The sequence below is a fragment of the Ochotona princeps genome, chromosome 14 (assembly GCF_030435755.1).
Source record: "Ochotona princeps isolate mOchPri1 chromosome 14, mOchPri1.hap1, whole genome shotgun sequence".
In the NCBI taxonomy this organism is placed as follows: Eukaryota; Metazoa; Chordata; class Mammalia; order Lagomorpha; family Ochotonidae; genus Ochotona; species Ochotona princeps.
In genome coordinates this window covers 1892568-1910803 of record NC_080845.1, presented here as the reverse complement: position 1 = coordinate 1910803, position 18236 = coordinate 1892568, and the positions used below count along the sequence as shown (strand labels likewise).

The 18236-nt window shown below is 52.1% G+C and overlaps 1 protein-coding gene across 1 annotated transcript in view; it reads right to left on the bottom strand.

Moving 5' to 3' along the window:
• The window catches only part of DDX31 (DEAD-box helicase 31), a 64291-nt gene extending 46091 nt beyond the window's left edge, over positions 1-18200 (bottom strand). The window contains exons 1-9 of the mRNA XM_058672220.1: positions 17778-18200; positions 14392-14621; positions 14212-14287; positions 13343-13386; positions 10680-10750; positions 10198-10262; positions 3965-4009; positions 1486-1527; positions 1087-1151 (exon numbers count right to left, since the gene is read on the bottom strand). Of these exons, the coding sequence (XP_058528203.1) occupies positions 1087-1151; positions 1486-1527; positions 3965-4009; positions 10198-10262; positions 10680-10750; positions 13343-13386; positions 14212-14287; positions 14392-14621; positions 17778-17861 (722 nt within the window). The 5' untranslated portion in view covers positions 17862-18200. The remainder of the gene's footprint in view (positions 1-1086; positions 1152-1485; positions 1528-3964; positions 4010-10197; positions 10263-10679; positions 10751-13342; positions 13387-14211; positions 14288-14391; positions 14622-17777) is intronic.
• Positions 18201-18236: the final 36 nt, after the last annotated feature.

Here is an 18236-nt window from a genome sequence, read left to right as displayed (position 1 = left end):
ACTGACTGCCAAGATCGGAAACTGTTAGAAACTTTGAAAGGAATCTTAACTAAACAATCCTATCCTCTGTACCAAGGCAGATACAATTGAGAACATTCGAGAGGGATGGTTACCTGGTCTGCTCTCAGAGGTTCTGTGTCAGGGAACCTCCTCTTGCAGTGTCGGCCCAGTTAATGGACTCCAACTGCCAGGTGACCAAGGGGCCTATACTCTGCCCCAAAAGCAATTCAGACAAGCCCAGTTTTCTCCAAGACAACCACCACTCCATTATTTTGCAGTGACAGCTGGAAAGACATTTTCAACTGGTCTTATTTTCTAGCTCCGCTTGCAGCTAAGTACAGCCATTTGCCCAAGTTCTAGTGATGTGACCACGCACATCACACAGGACCCCTGGTGGGAAGAGGTATGGCAAGAACACGCGCTAGCTGGAATTCCAGCAGCCACCTAAAGCCATGAGGTCACTGTGGAAATGCAAGCCTCCTCCAGCGGTACAGAGAGAGCCGAGGTCGTGGACTGGCTCCACAGACTTCTCAGTAGTGGGAAGCAATAAAACTGCCGCACCGTCGCTGTGTCGACAGCAGAATCTGACCCTAAGCAAAACCAAACCTACAGGTTCCGGGCTCAGCATACATGGCTGGAGATGTTCATTAACAGGCACACAATCAAACCATTTCACAAAGAAGGCAGGTGTTTTGGGGTATACTTGCTACAGCTTCCACTGACACCCACTGTGGGTGCGAACAGGAAACCAGGAATCAGTGCATTTGCATAAAGCCAGCTCCAAGGTGTTTGCTTGTGATTTCACTTTCACAAACCAAACAAGAAAGGGCACCATGCCAGGCGGTGGGTGTCTGTGCGTCACAGAGGGCAGGAAGACGGGGCACTGCTACTTCTTCACCATGAGGGAACCTGCTGGTGGCTCGTCAACATGTTAAAGGCAGCACTGTCCGCAGGTGGCAATGCCCAGTGGACTCACCAGCCCTGTGCAATGGGACAAGCAGCGTGCTGCAGGCAAGGCTCTCCATGTGTGGAAAGAGCAGAAGCAAGGACAAGTTCAAAAAGGAACAGACCACACTCTCTTCCTACCTGGCTTTTTCGGCTTTTCTTTTTTCTCCTCCCATTAACACTCCAGGCACAATCCAGGTAAAAGGCTACAAAGACAGAAGGAAGTGAGTGCGCAGCACAGGTGAGAGGTTACAGACAGGAGGTATCAGGGTGAGTCTCGGTTCCTCCCCCTTCTCAGGCTGCTGGGGAAGGACTCCAGCGGCTTCCAGTGGTAACCCGAAGGACCCCAGGAGCCATCCGGCCCCCTCCCTTCCCCCAGCCAGCACTGAAGGTGCATTCCAGCCCCGCTGCGGGGAGGCCCGACAGGTCCCCTGAGCTGCCTCTCTGGGCTGATGCCTGCTTCGCTCCCTGGCAGGCTGAGGGATCTCTCCTCAACAGGCCAGCACATGAAGATGAGATGGAGCTCCTGATCCATCTTACCTTGAGCAGCTTCTGGACAGTGTCAAAGCTTTGCAGGGCCAGCTGTAAACAGTAAGCAGTAAACTCGTGAGCAGGTGCTGGTCCCCCCACCCTGCTGTCCTCTCTAGGGCAGCGCCAAGTGATAAAGATTCAAATTTTAACCTCAAGTGAAAACTTCAGAAGACTCCCCTGCCCTGCCACAGAATCTACCTCAGAAATACACCGTGGTCTAGGGCCGGCTCTGCGGCCGTCAGCCGGGGGATCAGAGTGAGAACCCGCCCGTCTCCTTGACACACACAGAAATGGTGCTGTGTGCTCCCTCTGCTGGCTCAAACTCCCAGAGTGCCACAAGGCCAGTTCAAGAGCAAGGTGCACAGGACGGAAAAAGGAAGAAGTCAGCCTACATCTCGCACTCCTCTGAGGGCTAAGCCGGAACAGCAGTGCAATGGGCTGACTTGGCAAGCTTGTGTCAGAGCAGAGCGCCCTGAGACGGGCGGACGGCTCTTCCTTGAATCCACAGAAGCAAAAACAAAGCAAAACTCACAGGCCCAGGACACCACAGTAAAGAGTAAGGTTATAACACAATACCAAGATGTCTCTGCAGTATCCTGTTAGCCAACGAGACAGATATCTGCTCTGCATGTTTTTAGTACTCTTAAGACAGCCCAAGGAAGGAGCAAGTGTGCTGTGGTAAAAAAGCCTGCCCTGGGCCCAGTGCCATAGCGCAACAGTTAAGGTCCTTGTCTGGAATGTGCTGGGATTCCATATGGGCACCAGTTCTAATCCCAGCAGCCCCACTTCCCATCCAGCTCCCTGCCTGTGGCCTGGGAAAGCAGTCAAGGACGGCCCAAAGCCTTGGGACCCTGCACCCACATAAGAGACCAGGAGCAGTCTCCTGGCTTCGGATTGGCTCAGCTCCAGCGGTTGCAGCAGCTTGGAGAACAAACCATCGGAGGGAAGATCTTCCTCTCTGTCTCTCCACCTCTCTGTATATCCGCCTTTCCAATAAAAAATAAATAATAATAAACAAAAGCCTGCCCCTGCTCATGAGGGAGCCCCCCGCCCCTGCTCATGAGGGAGCCCCCCGCCCCTGCCCCTGCTGTGAGAGAGCGCTTGGGCACTGCGGCCCTGAAAGGCTGACTCAAGTCTCCAAGTCCACACTTTGCTGCCAGGAAATGATCAGCATCTGTGACAGAAAACAGACACCCTAACGCGACACTGCGTCTGTGGGCAGATAAAATACATCAGAGAGCAGATTCCCTCTGAGGAAGAAAAACCCTGAGCAGCTTAACTTTCAGGAGAAGGTGATGCTTTTTGCAGTAGCAGCTTCAGAGCCAACTGCTCTTGACTTTGAATTAACTTGTCAGAGAACAAAAAAAGGCAACAACTATGAGGTGGGTGTTGGTGCCACAAGTAAGTCACCAGCTGGCACCAGCAGCCCCAGGGAGCGGGCCCAGGTTCCCGTCCCAGCTGGCACTGGGTTCTGAACCCTGACTTATACCCGTCCAGCCCCGGCTACTGCGGGCTGTCAGAGAGGAAAACAGATCCAACAGTTGTCTCTTCTGGCCTTTCAAGTGAAATGAGGCATAAATTAAAAACTGTAAGAAATGGGGCCCGGCGCTGTGGCCTAGCAGCTAAAGCCCTTGCATTGAACGCGCCAGGATCCCAGATGGGCGCCGGTTCTAATCCCGGCAGCTCCACTTCCCATCCAGCTCCCTGCTTGTGGCCTGGGAAAGCAGTCGAGGACAGCCCAAAGATTTGGGACCCTGCACCTGTGTGGGAGACCCGGAAGAGGTTCCAGGTTCCCGGCTTTGGATCGGCGCGCACCGGCTGTTGCGACTCACTTGGGGAGTGAATCATCGGACGGAAGATCTTCCTCTCTGTCTCTCCTCTCTGTATATCTGACTTTGTAATAAAAATAAATAAATCTTAAAAAAAAACTGTAAGAGTTGATTCTTTTAATATGTTACATTATTTATTTTCAAAGATTTGTTTATTTGAAAGGCCAAGTTACGAGAAGGAGAGACAGCCCGCCAACTGCTGGTTCCCCAATAACCAGGCTGCACCAGGCTGAAGCCAGGAGTCAGGAATTCCATCTCAGTCACAGGAGGAAGTGGCAGGGGGCCAAGCACCTGGCCATCTTCCTCTGCTTCCGTGGGAGCTTTATCAGGGAGGCCAGCTCACAACTGGAGCAGCTGGGACACGAACCAGCTCCCACATGGGACACCGGTGTCGCAGGCAGAAGGTGACCGCACTGCACCACAATGCCCGTCCCTGTCCCGTCACGGGTCAGAAATCTAACAGTGTTAACAGCTTTTTGATAACATGGAATTGCTTTCTCATTCTTACTCTTTTCAAAGAGTGCTTGGAGTTTTCATCTTAATATTTAGGAACCAGCAAAAGAGAAAAAGCACGTAGCGGTTTGTACAGCAGGAACACAAATGGTAAGCCAGTGTCCAAGTTAAAGGGCTATCACGGAAAGTGTGGGCGAGCCGCTTACCTCTCTCGTTGGCACTATTACCAGGGCGTAGGGACCGTCATTGCGCTGTGGACAAGAAGAGAAATGCTGGGAATGGCGTGAACCGAGATGGCAGACCCCAGACGGGCAGAGCACAGTGGCAGCTGGCGGCGAAGGAGCGGAGGCAACAACATTGCCACCCTCCTGGCACCCCGCAGTGCTCCGGAGTTCCTGCTCCGCAATCAGACAGGGGAGCGAGAGGCGTCTCAGGGGAAGGGAGCCACAACCTACAGGACCTCAGCTGAAAATCTATTACAAGTAAGACATTCCAGTCAAGCAGCTGAATGCAAAGTCATCCAATATAAAATGCTAGAAATTACGATCTGCAAAAAACTCACCAATAACTGCAACAGAAAAGATAAACAGCCTAACCCCAGAATGCACAAAATCTACAGAGGGAACCTTGGCAACACCTCGAGGGGAGAGCAGAATCTGCAGTGGCAACTGATGTAGTCACGGAGACCCCGCAGTAACAATGAACTAATGCTTTCTAACCCAATACACACACGCGGTGCACCCTGAACGAAATGCCAACGAGTATGTACATAAATGCAAATATAACATAGCTAACTGTACAAGCTGATTTCAAAACTCCTAAGGAAAAATAAATTTGCAAAAACAGTCAATACATTTATGAAAACTATGTATCAAAATAATTTAAAGCTTTGGAAGTTTAAGAAATGACACTAGCATATAAACAGAGATCTCAAGAGCAAATAGGATCAAGAACAAAATAAAAAATAGAGAAAAATATGGAATAATACAAGGGCCATTTTGTACTAGTAGGGGAGAGGCACATTCAAAAGTGCTTTGAGGAGAAATAAAGCTGGAATTAAAATGACCTTGTTATAGGAGACACAAAATTCAGAAACCATCCAACAGTGACAGATTCTGTTATACAAACTGTGGGAATTCAAGATGGAAGAACAAGTAAATCAAAGTGTGAGTTAAGCAACACATGGCAGAAAAAAGCAAAGCTGCAAGCAAGGGCCAATCTTTTACAGAAGTCTACGACTAAGAGCTTGCACTGTGGGGTAACGCCACCACCTGCGGCGCGGGCATCCCATATGGGGCCAGTTCAAGTCCTGGCTGCTCCACTTCCCTTCCAGCCCCCTGCTTGTGGCTGGGAAAGCGGCACTGGATGGGTCAAGACCTTGTGGGAGAACAAGATGAAGCCCCTGGCTCCAAACCAGCCCAGTTCTGGCTGTTGGACAGTGAACCAGCAGATGCAAGACCTCTCCCCATAGCCACTGTGACAAAAACAAATAAATCTTTTTCTTAAAAGATTTATTTTTATTGGAAAGTCAGATATACAGAGAGGAAAGGGGAGAGGAGAGGAGAGGAGAGGAGAGGAGAGGAGAGGAGAGGAGAGGAGAGGAGAGGAGAGGAGAGGAGAGGAGAGGAGAGAGCAGAGGAGAGAGGAAGATCTTCCGTCTGTTGGTTCACTCCCCAAGCAGCCGCAATGGCCAGAGCTGAGCCAATCCAAAGCCAGCAGCCCAGAGCCTCCTCCAGGTCTCCCATGTGAGTGCATGGTCCCAAGGCTTTGGACCGTCCTTGACTACTTTCCCAGGCCACAAGAGGGAGCTGGATGGGAAGCAGGGCCACTGGGATGTGAACCAACGCCCATATGGGACCCCGACGTGTGCAAGGCGAGTACTTCAGACACTAGGCTACTGCGCTGGGCCCAATAAATAAATCTTCGCCTGACATAGCCTCACTACTACACACACCTTCATATATGGAAAGACATTTAACCTTGCTCTGAGAAACCACAATAAAGCATTTTCCCCTTTTGCCATCAGATGAGCAAACAAAACAGCTGGCAGTACTGCTGAAGGCAGGCGCACCCAGCAGGCAGGGTGCCTGCTTACACAATCCTTTAAGAGTCAAGTTTGGGGCCCGACGCTGTGGCCTAGCAGCTTAACACCTCGCCTTGAATGCGCCGGGATCCCAGATGGGCGCCGGTTCTAATCCTGGCAGCTCCACTTCCCATCCAGCTCCTTGCTTGTAGCTTGGGAAAGCAGTCGAGGATGGTCCAAAGCTCTGGGACCCTGCACCTGTGTGGGAGACCCGGAAGAGGTTCCTGGTTCCTCGCTTCGGATTGGCGCAGCATTGGCCGTTGCGCTCACTTGGGGAGTGAATCATCGGACGGAAGATCTTCTGTCTCTCCTCTCTGTATATCTGACTTTGTGATAAAAATAAATAGATCTTAAAAAAAAAGAGTCGAGATTGGCATTAGCTACCGAAATAAAATGCGAATTATAGCACAGCTGTGTATGTATGTAGGAAGATGTAGAATATTTCACAGACTGTTAACAGTCTTGTTTGTGGCAAGATAATGGATATGATAAAAACTGCACTTCCTAATAAGGGAGTAAGTCAGTAATTGACAGTAGAAGCCTGTGATGGCCATTCACATGCACAATGCAACTCGAGACAACAGGGTGAGCAGAACCCACCGCCTCGCCCCGTGCGAGCTCCGTGCACCTGCTGGACGAGCAGCACAGGGAGGCACGGGGGAGGACCACGCAGCCGTGGACCTACGTGACCGCCAATGGCCTCCTTCTCACCGTGTACACGTCGGAGCCTCGGAATGCTTAACCAGATACACCGTATCTAACCAGAAGCAAGTTTAAAAACTGGAGAGACCAAAGTAGCCTGACTCAGGCCCTCTAGTCAACGCCGCCTTGCGGATGACAAGTGCTCCAACACGCTGAATGAAGGAAGGAAGTAAAGCCAGCCAGAGACGAGCAGCAAATTCAATTACTCATGTGGGAGTCATGTTTTGCATAAGAAATGTTTACCCAAAAGGAAAAAAAGGATTTGGGATTGAGACTGGAGTCATCTGTACTCAGCATCAACTTGTGAGACGACACAGCAGCCCACGCCAGGAACAGTAAACATGTTAGTACAACAGAACCAACGTGCCACTGCGTGATGGTAGCAGAGTCTGACATTTCAAAAGGTGTTACTACACAGAGAAGAAGAAAGAGAAATCAATTCCTCGCAGGGCACACGTAAGTGAATAAGGATGGATGTGATGTTGAAAAAAAATCAGAGCCCCAACACAGAAAGCCTGCAAACGCAGAAAAACAGCCCCTCCTATTCCATCACCAACGTAATTTACCAATCTCCTGGCTGCCTTCAGTTGGCTGCTTCCCCGAGAGAAGTTTTAACCAGGAGCTGCAAAGGACTCTACTGGGCATTACTGAAAGAAGTGAACCCCAGTGAGGCTTGGGAACAGGGTTTCCACAGAACATTCCAGTCTTAGATAGAACGGCCTGTTGGCAAAACGTAGACGTGAGGGGTCGTCAGAACACTCTTGGAAGACGTGTGTTATCTAATTCTATTCTCCGCTTCCTGAATGCATACTCAAGCTTCACTTGTTCACGGCTTTCAACAAAAGCAAATCAAATTCTTGTTCCAAGAAGCCACAGACCCGGCTGCTGCTGCTGCTGCTGCTGCTGGTGGCGGCGGCTAACACGCTGAGCAGGTGCTACCAGCGGCTGCTTCACACACCTGTCCACGTGCTGTGGATGAAACGATTCACTCCACATCACCTGGAGACCAGGGGCTGACAAGCACCCCCTGCACTGCCTGCGTGGGGTGCGCTCACCTGCCCTCAGAGAGCTGTGCTTGAGCTGCAGGCCCCACGACAGCTGCCCGGGCTTGGCACAAACGAAAACAACTCCACGGGCAAGAGGATGAGACTTCACTGCGTGTCGATACTAATTCACATTAATTCTTCTCTAACTACGTGCCAGGGACAGTGCTAAGCATTTCACATGAATTATCTCACTGTAAAGTGTGTAATGAGAAAATAAATCAGTTACCTCCAGGAAATAAAATTATTCATCTATCCACCTCAGGGAAAACCAATATTAACAATTTGCTAAGTATTCTTCTAGCTTTTTAATGTATATGTGCACATAAACTATTATTTATGAGACTGGAGTTAACAGTATCTGCTTTTCTTTAATTAACATGGCAACAAAGTAGCTCAAGTTTGCAAGCAGTAACTGAAAAGAAAATCATTTTTAAGTTTTACTTACTTTCATTTTTACATGAAAGGTACAAGCAGGTCCTCCACCTGCTAGCTCACTCACTGAATGCCTGGAGTAAAGCCAGGGGCCAGGAACTTGGGTGGCAGGGGCCTGGGCACCTGGGGTGCACATGAGCAGGACGCTGGAGCAGAAGCGGAGTGACAGAGATGGACACAGGACACACGCCTCCAGAGCAGTGACGTCACGGCTGTGCCAAACACCCACCCCAAATGCCACTTCAATGGGTGACTGTTCAGCATGACTTCTTTCTTTTTTCTTCTTCTTTTTTTAAAGACATATTTGTTTTTCCTGGAAAGTCAGATTTATAGAGAGAAGAGAAAAAGATCTTCCATCTGCTGGTTCACTCCCCAGGTGACCTCAACAGCCACAGCTGAGCCAATCCGAAGCCAGGAGCCAGGAGTTTCTTCCAAATCTCTGGTGTGGGTGCAGGGTCCCAAGACTTTGGACCATCCTCAACTGCCTTCCCAGGTCACAAACAGGGAGCTGGAAGGGAAGTGGAGCAGCTGGGACACAAGCCAGAACCATAAGGGATCCCAGCACATGCAAAGCAGGACTTTAGCCACTAGGCTATTGCGCCAGACCCCTGTGCAGGACTTTTGAAAATGGATTTTTTAAATATTTTAACCTATTCACTTGAAATAATTTCAGACTTAAAATGTCGAAATAATACAAGGAAATCTTAAATATCCTCATTTTATTTTCCATACATATTAACAGTTGTAAAAACCAGAACCAGTGCAATAGCCCAGTGGTTAAATCCTCACCGTGCATGCACCATGATCCCATACGGGTGCTGGTTCATGCCCTGGCTGCTCCATTTCCCATCCAGCTCCCTGCTTGTGGCCTGGGAAAGCAGTCGAGGACGGTCCAAATCCTTGGGACCCTGCACCCGTGTGGGAGACCTGGAAGCAGCTCCTGGCTTCGGATCAGTTCAGCTCCAGCAGCTGCGGCCACTTAGGTGGTGAAACAATGGACAGAAGATCCTTCTCTGTCTCGCGTTCTCTGTAAATCTGCCTTCCCAATAAAAACAATATATATAAATCTTAAAAAGAAAACTACAAAAACCATAGTGAGATGCTCAGCATCAGGACCTTAGCGCTGACGGTCAGCACAACTGACAGAGGCCCCCCTAAGAGCTTCCCGTGCACTCACGTGGCCCGCCTCCAGAGCCTCGCTCAAGGCGCTGTTTTTATAACGCCTGCAGCTCTGTAGCATTTCTTTGTCTGAACTTAGGACCCTACCACTGCTGACACCACTGCCCAGCTAGTCTGGGTGCAGGACCCCCGATGCCTGCTCTCGGGAGCACAGCAGGTGGACGTGGCCCAGGGCTGCAGCACGTGGTTAACGTGAGGGGGGCAGGCTTCCCAGGGTAAAGCTGCTGCCTCGCCCGTGCAGCTCAGAGGCATGTGTGGAAACACCTTTGGGATGTGACCGCTGCGCTGTTCATCATCAAGCCCCTCCACTTGTTTTATTTCCGTATCTGTGACAACTCACGTCTGAAGCAGCATGACTGCGCCACTCGCCTCGTGAGGGCTTTCCCTCGCTTTACTTCCACAGTTTCTTGCTGGATTTCTCCCTATTTCTTCGATAATATATTTACGTCAATTTGGACTAAAAAATGTTTTAGTCTATGGAGCTCTTTGTCACTCAGACAGCAGCAGGCTTGACATCCTCTAATTCTGCCATTCAGTATTTAGATGCAGCCAAAGAAAAACTAAACCAAGAGAAACATGCTGGGGCTGGCACAGTGCCACAGCGGCTGACCTCCAGCTCTGGTGCCAGCATCCCGCATGGGCACTACCTTTAGCATTGGCTGTTCCACTTCCAGATGAGCTGCCTGCTCATGGCCTGGGAAAGTACTGGTGGATGGATCAAGTCCTTGGGCCCCGGCATCCACGTGGGAGACCCAGAGGACGCTCTTGGCTTCAGACTGGCTCAGCTTCGGCCACTGCAGCCATGTGGGGGAGTGAACCAGCAGCTGGAAGATCTGTCTCTGAAACTCTGCCTTTCCAATAAAATAAAATAGATCTTAAAAAAAAAAAAAAGGAAATGAACACCCGTTCCCTGACCCCTAACTCCACTGTACTGCTATGGTCTAGCTTCTAGTTACTAATGCACAACAGACCTTGACAGAAACACACAGATATTCACCTGTATTTTTGATGGCATTGCTTGAAGAGACTGAACCACTGGGATACAATAGGCAAGAGTTTTACCTTTTAAAAAAAGAGCAAAATCAGTAAAATCACAGTAAAATCTGTAGACCACAGAAACGTCCAATCCTCACACACACGTTGGCATTGGGTCAGCCTGTACGCGCCCCAAAGCTCTGCTCAACACAAGGAAAGCAACACAACTCTCTAGAATGAGGTTTGGTAGCTGTGTCTGCAACTGATGACACCTGCCGGTCCCGACACAGGATCTGAGGAACAGCAGAACCCGAGCATTTCCTGGGCACTCCTAACCACGACATGACGGGTGGACCCTTCAACGGATGGCATGCACTTATCCAGAGCAAGCACAGCCTTCCTCCCAGACACACACCCACGCCCACCACCACGCTGCACAACCCACTCCATGGCCAGGGGCCTGCGTGCCACAGGAAGATGGGCAGAAGTGAAACAGCGACTCACCGGAGCCTGTCTGGGATCTCACGAGAGCATCTCTGCCTTCCAGCAGTGCAGGGATGCTGCGCTTCTGAACGCTGAGCCGCCCGGAAGAAAAAGCACATCTCACATAAAGCACATCACGTAGTTATGTCCTCAGGCAGACACGTGCGGCACAGCGCACCTGCCCCAGACCCTGATATCCTAACAGCTCCCACCTTAGAAGTCACTTGAACATTCAAGGTGCTAAGAAACTGCTAATTCCAAGGATAAAACTCTAGTTAAGTTTCTGTAATTGTTAGTTCTAGAACCTAATTGAAAACAGCGATGGGCCCGGCCAACTGCCTAGTGGCTGAATCTTCACCTTGCATGCGCCAATATCCCATACGGGCACAGGTTGATGTTCCTGTCCCTCTACTTCCCATCTGGTTCCCTGCCTGTGGCCTGGGAAAGCAGCCCAGGACGGTCCAAGGCCTTGGGACCTGCACCCATGTGGGAGACCTGGAGGAAGCTCCTGGCTCTTGCTTCAGATTGGCTTAGCTCTGACTGTTGCGGCCACTTGGGGAGTGAGACAGTGGACGGAAGAGCTTTCTCTGTCCCTCCTCTCTGTAAATCTGCTTTTCCAATAAAAAAATAAGTCTTTTTTAAAAAGATTTATTTTTTTATACATTTTTATTGGAAAGGCAGATATACAGAGGTGAAGATCTTCCGTCCGATGGTTCACTCCCCAAGAGGCCTCAATGGCTGGAGCTGAGTCAAACTGAAACCAGGAGCCAGGAGCTTCTTCCGGGTTTCCCATGCAAGTGCAAAGTCCCAAAGCTTTGGATCGTCCTTGACTGCTTTCCCAGTCCACAAGCAGGGAGCTGGATGGGAAGTGGAGCTGCCGGGATTAGAACCGGCACCCATATGGGATTCCGGTGCATTCAAGGCGAGGACTTAAACCATCAATATGCTATTGCACGGGGCCCTAAAAAAAAATCTTTTTTTTTTTTAAAGATTTATTTATTTATTTATTTTATTTTTATTACAAAGTCAGATATACAGAGAGGAGGAGAGACAGAGAGGAAGATCCTCTGTCTGATGATTCACTCCCCAAGTGAGTGCAATGGCAGGTGCTGTGCCGAACCGAAGCCAGGAACCAGGAACCTCCTCCGGGTCTCCCACGTGGGTGCAGGGTCCCAAGGTCCTGGGCCATCCTCAACTGCTTTCCCAGGCCACAAACAGGGAGCTGGATGGGAAGTGGAGCTGCTAGGACTAGAACCGGCGCCCCTATGGGATCCCAGCGCGTTCAAGGCGAAGACTTTAGCCGCTAGGCCACAGCGCTGCCGGGCCCACTAAAAAAATCTTAAGAAAAAAAGGCAGACAGGCAGGTAGGCAGGAAATGGTGAGAGACTGGCCAGAAACTGGCCAGTTTATGAAATTCTGTTTAAATGAGGGTGCAGCATTTTGGCTACGGGGTGGGACTCTAGTGGAGACCCCTGCGTCCTGTCTCAGCCCCTGGCTCTGCATGTGACGCTGGCTTTCCAACACAGACCCTGGGGGGGGGGCAGTGATGGTGGAAGTAACTGGATTCCTCCACCCATATGGGAGACTGGCATGGTGTAGGACAACTGATTGGGTATCACTTGAATGGGAACAACTAATTGGATACACAAAACAAAGAGATACTTCCAGGCAAGGGTGTGGAAATAATTGGTGGGTTCTCTAGACAGGCTTATGGGAAGTATGAAGGCTCTTCAATGCCTCCTCCCTCACCCTATGTGACCCTCAGTCTATAAAAGCCTCATGCCACTCATAAGCTTTGGGTATTGACCATCAGTTGGTAGTCTGTGCACCACTGCTGCTGGACAGCGACCAGCACTGCCTCCTGGCTCCTAGCTCGGGCCTTGGCCCATCCCCTGGTTACTGAGGGCATTTGGGGAGTGAACCTGCCTCTAAAAATAAATATTAAAAGTATTAAAAATTGGATGAGCATGATAGCAAAAACAGAATGACCACAAAGGTGTGCCGCATGCTCTCTTGCTTTCTATAGCATGAAATAGGGGAGACAACGAAAAGTTAATACGATTGTCATGCGAAAGAGCAAAGGGAAGCTTGCAGCTATCCAGAAAGCCGGCAGCATGTTCCCCATGGATCCTCACGTGTATTTAGAAACAAACAATAAGAAAACAATACGGAAATCACTTACATTTGCTTGATGAGACAATAGTAAGCACTGTTAGGGTTCCTTAGTCTTCCAACATTCTTACTAATTTTTATTTTTAAAAAATGGTCATTCAAGTATTCATGCTCACAATGAGGACATTTAGCGCACACACGCCTTTCTGTCTGTTCCCCAAGTGTCATCACCTAGCAAACATTAAGACAATTTCACCTGCCGGCTTTTGGGCTCACCCCAGTTCCCACACCAAAAAATCACACACTCCAATTCTGCCTTTGGGGCAGTCGTTTCCGAGCAGCACAGACAACAGCACGGCTCTCACGGGCTAGGGCAGGGCACAAGACAGAGCAAACCTGGTCTCTCCTGCCTGCAGGCGGGGAAGCCGAGGGGCAGCGGCCGGGGCAAGCCCGCACCACTGGTCACAACCCACCGGGCAGTTCCCTGAAGCCAAGACATGCGGACATAACTACATCACCTGCTCACACCCACTGCGGCAGTGAGAAGACCAAAGGGAGCCTGCGACTCTTACCTGGTCAGACTAGACATTTTTAAAACTGTATTTATCGTGGAAATCTAAAAAAGAAAAAAAAAACAGCATTTTTCTTTCATGGTCCATTTTTTTATATAAACATGTTTAATGCAAGTGACATAAACAGGAGCAAACATGATGACGACAGTATTTAGCAAGTTCCTCCAACAGCACCCTTCACTGGGGGGAGTGCTGCTCCCCAATCCCATGAGACATGGGGCAACACCTAGAGAGATTTCAGCCAGGGGAGAGGGGCCAGGGGAGGCCTGCGTGGCCAGAAGCCTCCTGCCACGCACACAGCAGACCCCACAACAGAGTCACACAGCCCCAGACGGCTGCTGCCTGAGGCTGAGGGAGCCAGCCTCACCCTGTGGCATGGGCAGTGGTCCAGTAACCCACCCCGAGGCAAGCGCCCCCTGGGACAGTGAGCAGAGGAAATCAAGACCCCGAACATCAACATCCTCTTTTCTGCTTGCTTGCAGGACTGGAAAATTCATTCCTGTTGGCTTTTCAGTTGCTAGAAACGCATTTAAGCAGCTTCCTTTTCCTGAAATTCTCCTATCATGCACAGGTGTCTCACTAACACAAGGCCAGCTCATTTCATCTCCCATGGTCACTGTGACACATGCTACCCCGCATGGCTCCAACCCGACAGCCATCCAGTGACTGTCCAGTCCAGTAAATGAGATCCCGGGAGCACAGAGAGCTGGCTTCAGCAGCCTGTGACGAGTGACCACGCACAGCAGCAGAGACCCTGCCATGCACCGGGCAGCAGAGCCCCTCAGTGACTGCTCTTCCGGGATGTCCCGCTGTGGTCACTCTGAACAGACACCACGACGCCCGGCCCGCCGATGCAGCAAGGTACTCACCAGATGCGGGTGGAGGCCCAGCTCATGGAAAGTGTCAGGAGTGAACACTGTCTCGCGCACCTGCTTTACCACAGATCTGCAAAGCATGAACAAACCCGGGCATCAGCCCCCGTGTGGATGCTGAGAACGGCACACACATGTACCTGCCCGTCTCCCGGAGCGCCCTGCGCCAGCACATACCTGGGGAGTTCTGGGATCTCAGGGTTGTTTTTAAACAGCGACGACGTCTTGATGCACGGCTTCTCCTCTCGCTTTCCATCACCTGGAGGAACTGAGTACGTCCTGGGAGAAAGCACCTTTTGGGCACGCCCCTTGGAAGTCCGTTCGGCTTCTCCAACAGTTGTGTTCCTCTGTTTGGCTGGGGGAGCCGCCCCGGATGCCGGCTGTTTCCTCTTGGCAGCTTTCGCTCGCTGCGTTGTTCCCAGAAGGAAAGACAACAAGAGGTGCATTTAGGGCGTGAGGAAGGCCTCCCAGCAAAGCTGGGCCGCCCATGGAACTGCTTCTCTCCACACCGGGAGCACTTGCCCCTGTATGTCAAGCAACGGTTCAGGGTTTGCAGTCTGAGTCTTTAAGTCAGCCTCTTACAAAAGACAGGAAAAAGGTTCAGCCTCAGCTCCACACATGCACCTGCCAGACCACCCAACGGCTAAGCCACCCCGACGAGGATGGACATGGAGCAGGGGCTGAACTGGCGGCCAGTGGGGTCTGCGAGCCCACCAGGGCAGGTGGAGGTGAGTCCACCCACAGCCCTCACCTCCATGTGCGTGAAGAGGCGGGCAGGGGAAAGCAGCAGCGGCCAGGCAGGGCTGGGAGGAGCAGGAGGCAGCGCCTGGTTTGTGCCAGGAGCAGGAGCCTTGGTCGCTGCTGGGCCCGGCTTGGCTCTGCAGCCTGCCCCCCCACACCTCTCCCGCAGGCTCAGATGCTCTGGAGACGGTCCCACACACTGTTCCCACTCCAAACGCACGTTCTGCTCCATCCGTCACTTCTACCCCACTAGCTTTCCCACCTCCCTGCTGGATTGCCAGTCACAGGCCATATTCCTCCAAGTATTTCCTGCCTGTTGCTCCTCACTTCGTAACACAGATGTCCAAACTTCCCCTAGAAGAAACATTCAATCCTCCTTGTTCTTTGCCTTTCTCTTCCGTTCTGACATGAATACAGCAGCCACCCCTGGTAGTCAGAGCTGGCGTTCCAGAATTCTGCTTCTTCTTCAGCCTTACTTTTCTGGTGGCCTGGTATCACGGCTCATGGTCATCCACCAGCCTGTTGTAACCACGGCTGTCAGTCTCAGACTAACCAAGCCATAGCAGCCATTCTGCTGTCTGGTAGCCGTGACTCCTTTCCATGAGTAACAGTACTGGCCAGTATTTCACATTTTAGCAGAGTTCAAGAGTCACAGATATCAGATTACAGGAAGACAAAGTTGGTTTTCACATCAGCGGACTCGTTTGCAAAATGACATGAAATGTGCAGGTGCCACCAACGTCATGGGCCCAGAGACCTTGGGGCACCCAAAGGCTACCTGGTGGAGAGCCGTGCAGCCTCAACCTTCATCCTGTAGGAAGCCTGCTCTGTTCCTGAGCCAGGAATAGAAGACGCTCAGCGCAGATCTGCCCCCTTCGACCTGTACCTCCAGGGCGGAGGGGTGCTGCCTGCAGCAGCATGGGCTAAACCTTCTTCCTCTTATGCAAGTCACTCCCTCAGACGTCACACAATGGCCCCTCCTCTTCTTCAGACGAAATACCCCAAAACTCTACACCCCAAACCAGCCTACTCACCCCAAATCTTTATGTCAATATCTCTCCAAAAGCAAGCTGTCAAGTGTAACTGTCGACAGGTATCCCACAGTTCAGACCAGAATGGAAGGGCTGTGATAAGATCTTCAAGCCCTTGAACCTGGCCTCCGCCTCTCACCACAATGTTCTGGTAAATTCCTGCTGTGTTTCCTTCCTTTGGGGGCCTCAGCACCTGCTGTCCCCACGGCCAGCATTCCACCCTCCCTCTGGGGGCCTCAGCACCTGCTGTCCCCACGGCCAGCATTCCACCCTCCCTCTGGGGGCCTCGGCACCTGCTGTCCCCACGGCCAGCATTCCACCCTCCCTCTGGGGGCCTCAGCACCTGCTGTCCCCACGACCAGCACCTACTGCCCACCACCCACCCAATGCTAAGCAAGGCATTTCTCTGCACCTGTCAGGTGAGGGGATCATGGCAGGAGACTTTCAGAGTCTAAGAGGCCACACCGTGGCCAACGCTGAGTGGTGGTGACCTGCCAGCCTGCGTGTTACCTACACACATGAGGGACAGGGCCTGCCATCCATCCCCCAGTCCATTCTACAGCCCAGGTTCCCGACAATGAGGACACCAGTGCCCTAAGGCCATTGACTACCTGTGCCCTGCTTGCTTGGAAAACACCCTTGTCTGACTCCTATTTGACTTGTTATTTTTCTAACACAACATGCATCTAAGTGTTAACAGCCGTGGCATGCTGAGTGGTGCAATTAAGGGTGAGTTTTTAAAGTCTTCCAAATTTACTACAACAAGTTTGTGTCAGTTTAACAATCAGAAAACAATGAAGATCATACTTTGCACAGCGCTGGGTGTAATTTAAGCTGCTAAGTTTTTTTTCGAATCCTTCAGCCTGAATCCGGGCGCTGGCCAACCGGCTGAGCACAGTTCTCATTCCCAGGTAAGACGTTTAAGGAAAGCACGGAAAAGGCACTGCACTCACATTCACGGACCCACCCCCTCTTGATATCGGCCCAAGCACTCAGAACACCAGCCACCACACTCACGGCAAGTTCCAGACAGTGCTTCCTACATGTGAGTTGCACAACTCAGCACCCCACGGACCTCCTGAACTAGCACCCCCGCAGCTCCCAAGGCTGCTAAGGTCACTGCTGGCCTTTGCGGCCCAAATGGAGGGGGGGGTGGGGGGCATCTGTAAGTATACGATTTCACTGACTGGTCCCAATTTAGAGAGAGGATAAACAAAGCTCAGACGGTTCACGGCACCTTCCCCAAGATCCCAGGGCTGGGGTGTTGCAAGATTAGCCCATCAGCCCAGCTCACACCCCACGCTCCCAACAGCCCTTCCACGTTGTGTCACTCCTCTCCCACAGGTCACAGCTACAGCCCGACTACTCTCAAGTGCCTGAATCCTAGCCTCCTTATTACTAAAAGGGAAAAAAAAAGTCTAGACAGTGGCTGTCTGCGGGTTTGAAGTTACATCATCTCAAGGAATTTTAACTTCAATGCATTGAATGGGCATTCTTTTCAGCGTGTGGTGCATCCCTTTTTGGGGGGTGATGGTGGTGGTAAGGAAAACCCAGTGTGGGCACTAGATCGCCCGCTTCACGACTTGACGAGCTGTCGTCACCCCCACCCCACACGCGCGCCCTCGCGGTCCTCCGAGCGCACGCGGGAGCCCGCACGCCCGCCCCTTCTCCCCTTCCAAGACCAGCCCCGCGGCAGGTGCGGTTCCCGGGACTGCCAGCCAGTCACTCCCCCTCGAACGTCTGTCAAGCACGGCAATCCCGCCCCGATCGGGACCCCGGCTCACAACTCACCCGCCCCGGGGCTCCGAAGAGGGTTCTGGCAGCAGCTGCCCGGGCTTCAGAGCCTCGGCCGGGAGAGCCGCTGGTGGCAGCCATGGCCGGCCCAGCTCGGCGTGCGGGGCCGCACGTGCGGCGGGCGCGAGGACCCCGCCGGGCCCCGCCGCCCTTTCCAGGCCCGAGAAGCCGCCTCTCGGAGGGCCTGCGGCGGCCGCGGGGCGGACCCCGGGCGGGCGACGGGCTGACTGCTCCGGCCCGCGGGCCCCGCGGCTCGGCTGGTGGGAGAGGAGGCAAAACGGCCGTGAGCCGAGAGCCCGGCGTGTGAAGCCTTCCGGAAGGAAGCCTCGGAGAAAACCCCGAGAGGCGGTGCTCCCTCAGGCCGACGAGCCCTTCCCCGGACACCGCCTCAGTCTCCTCAGCCCTCCGTGAAAGCCCCTTCTAGAAGGGCCTTCAGGAATCCCCGGCCCCCGCCCG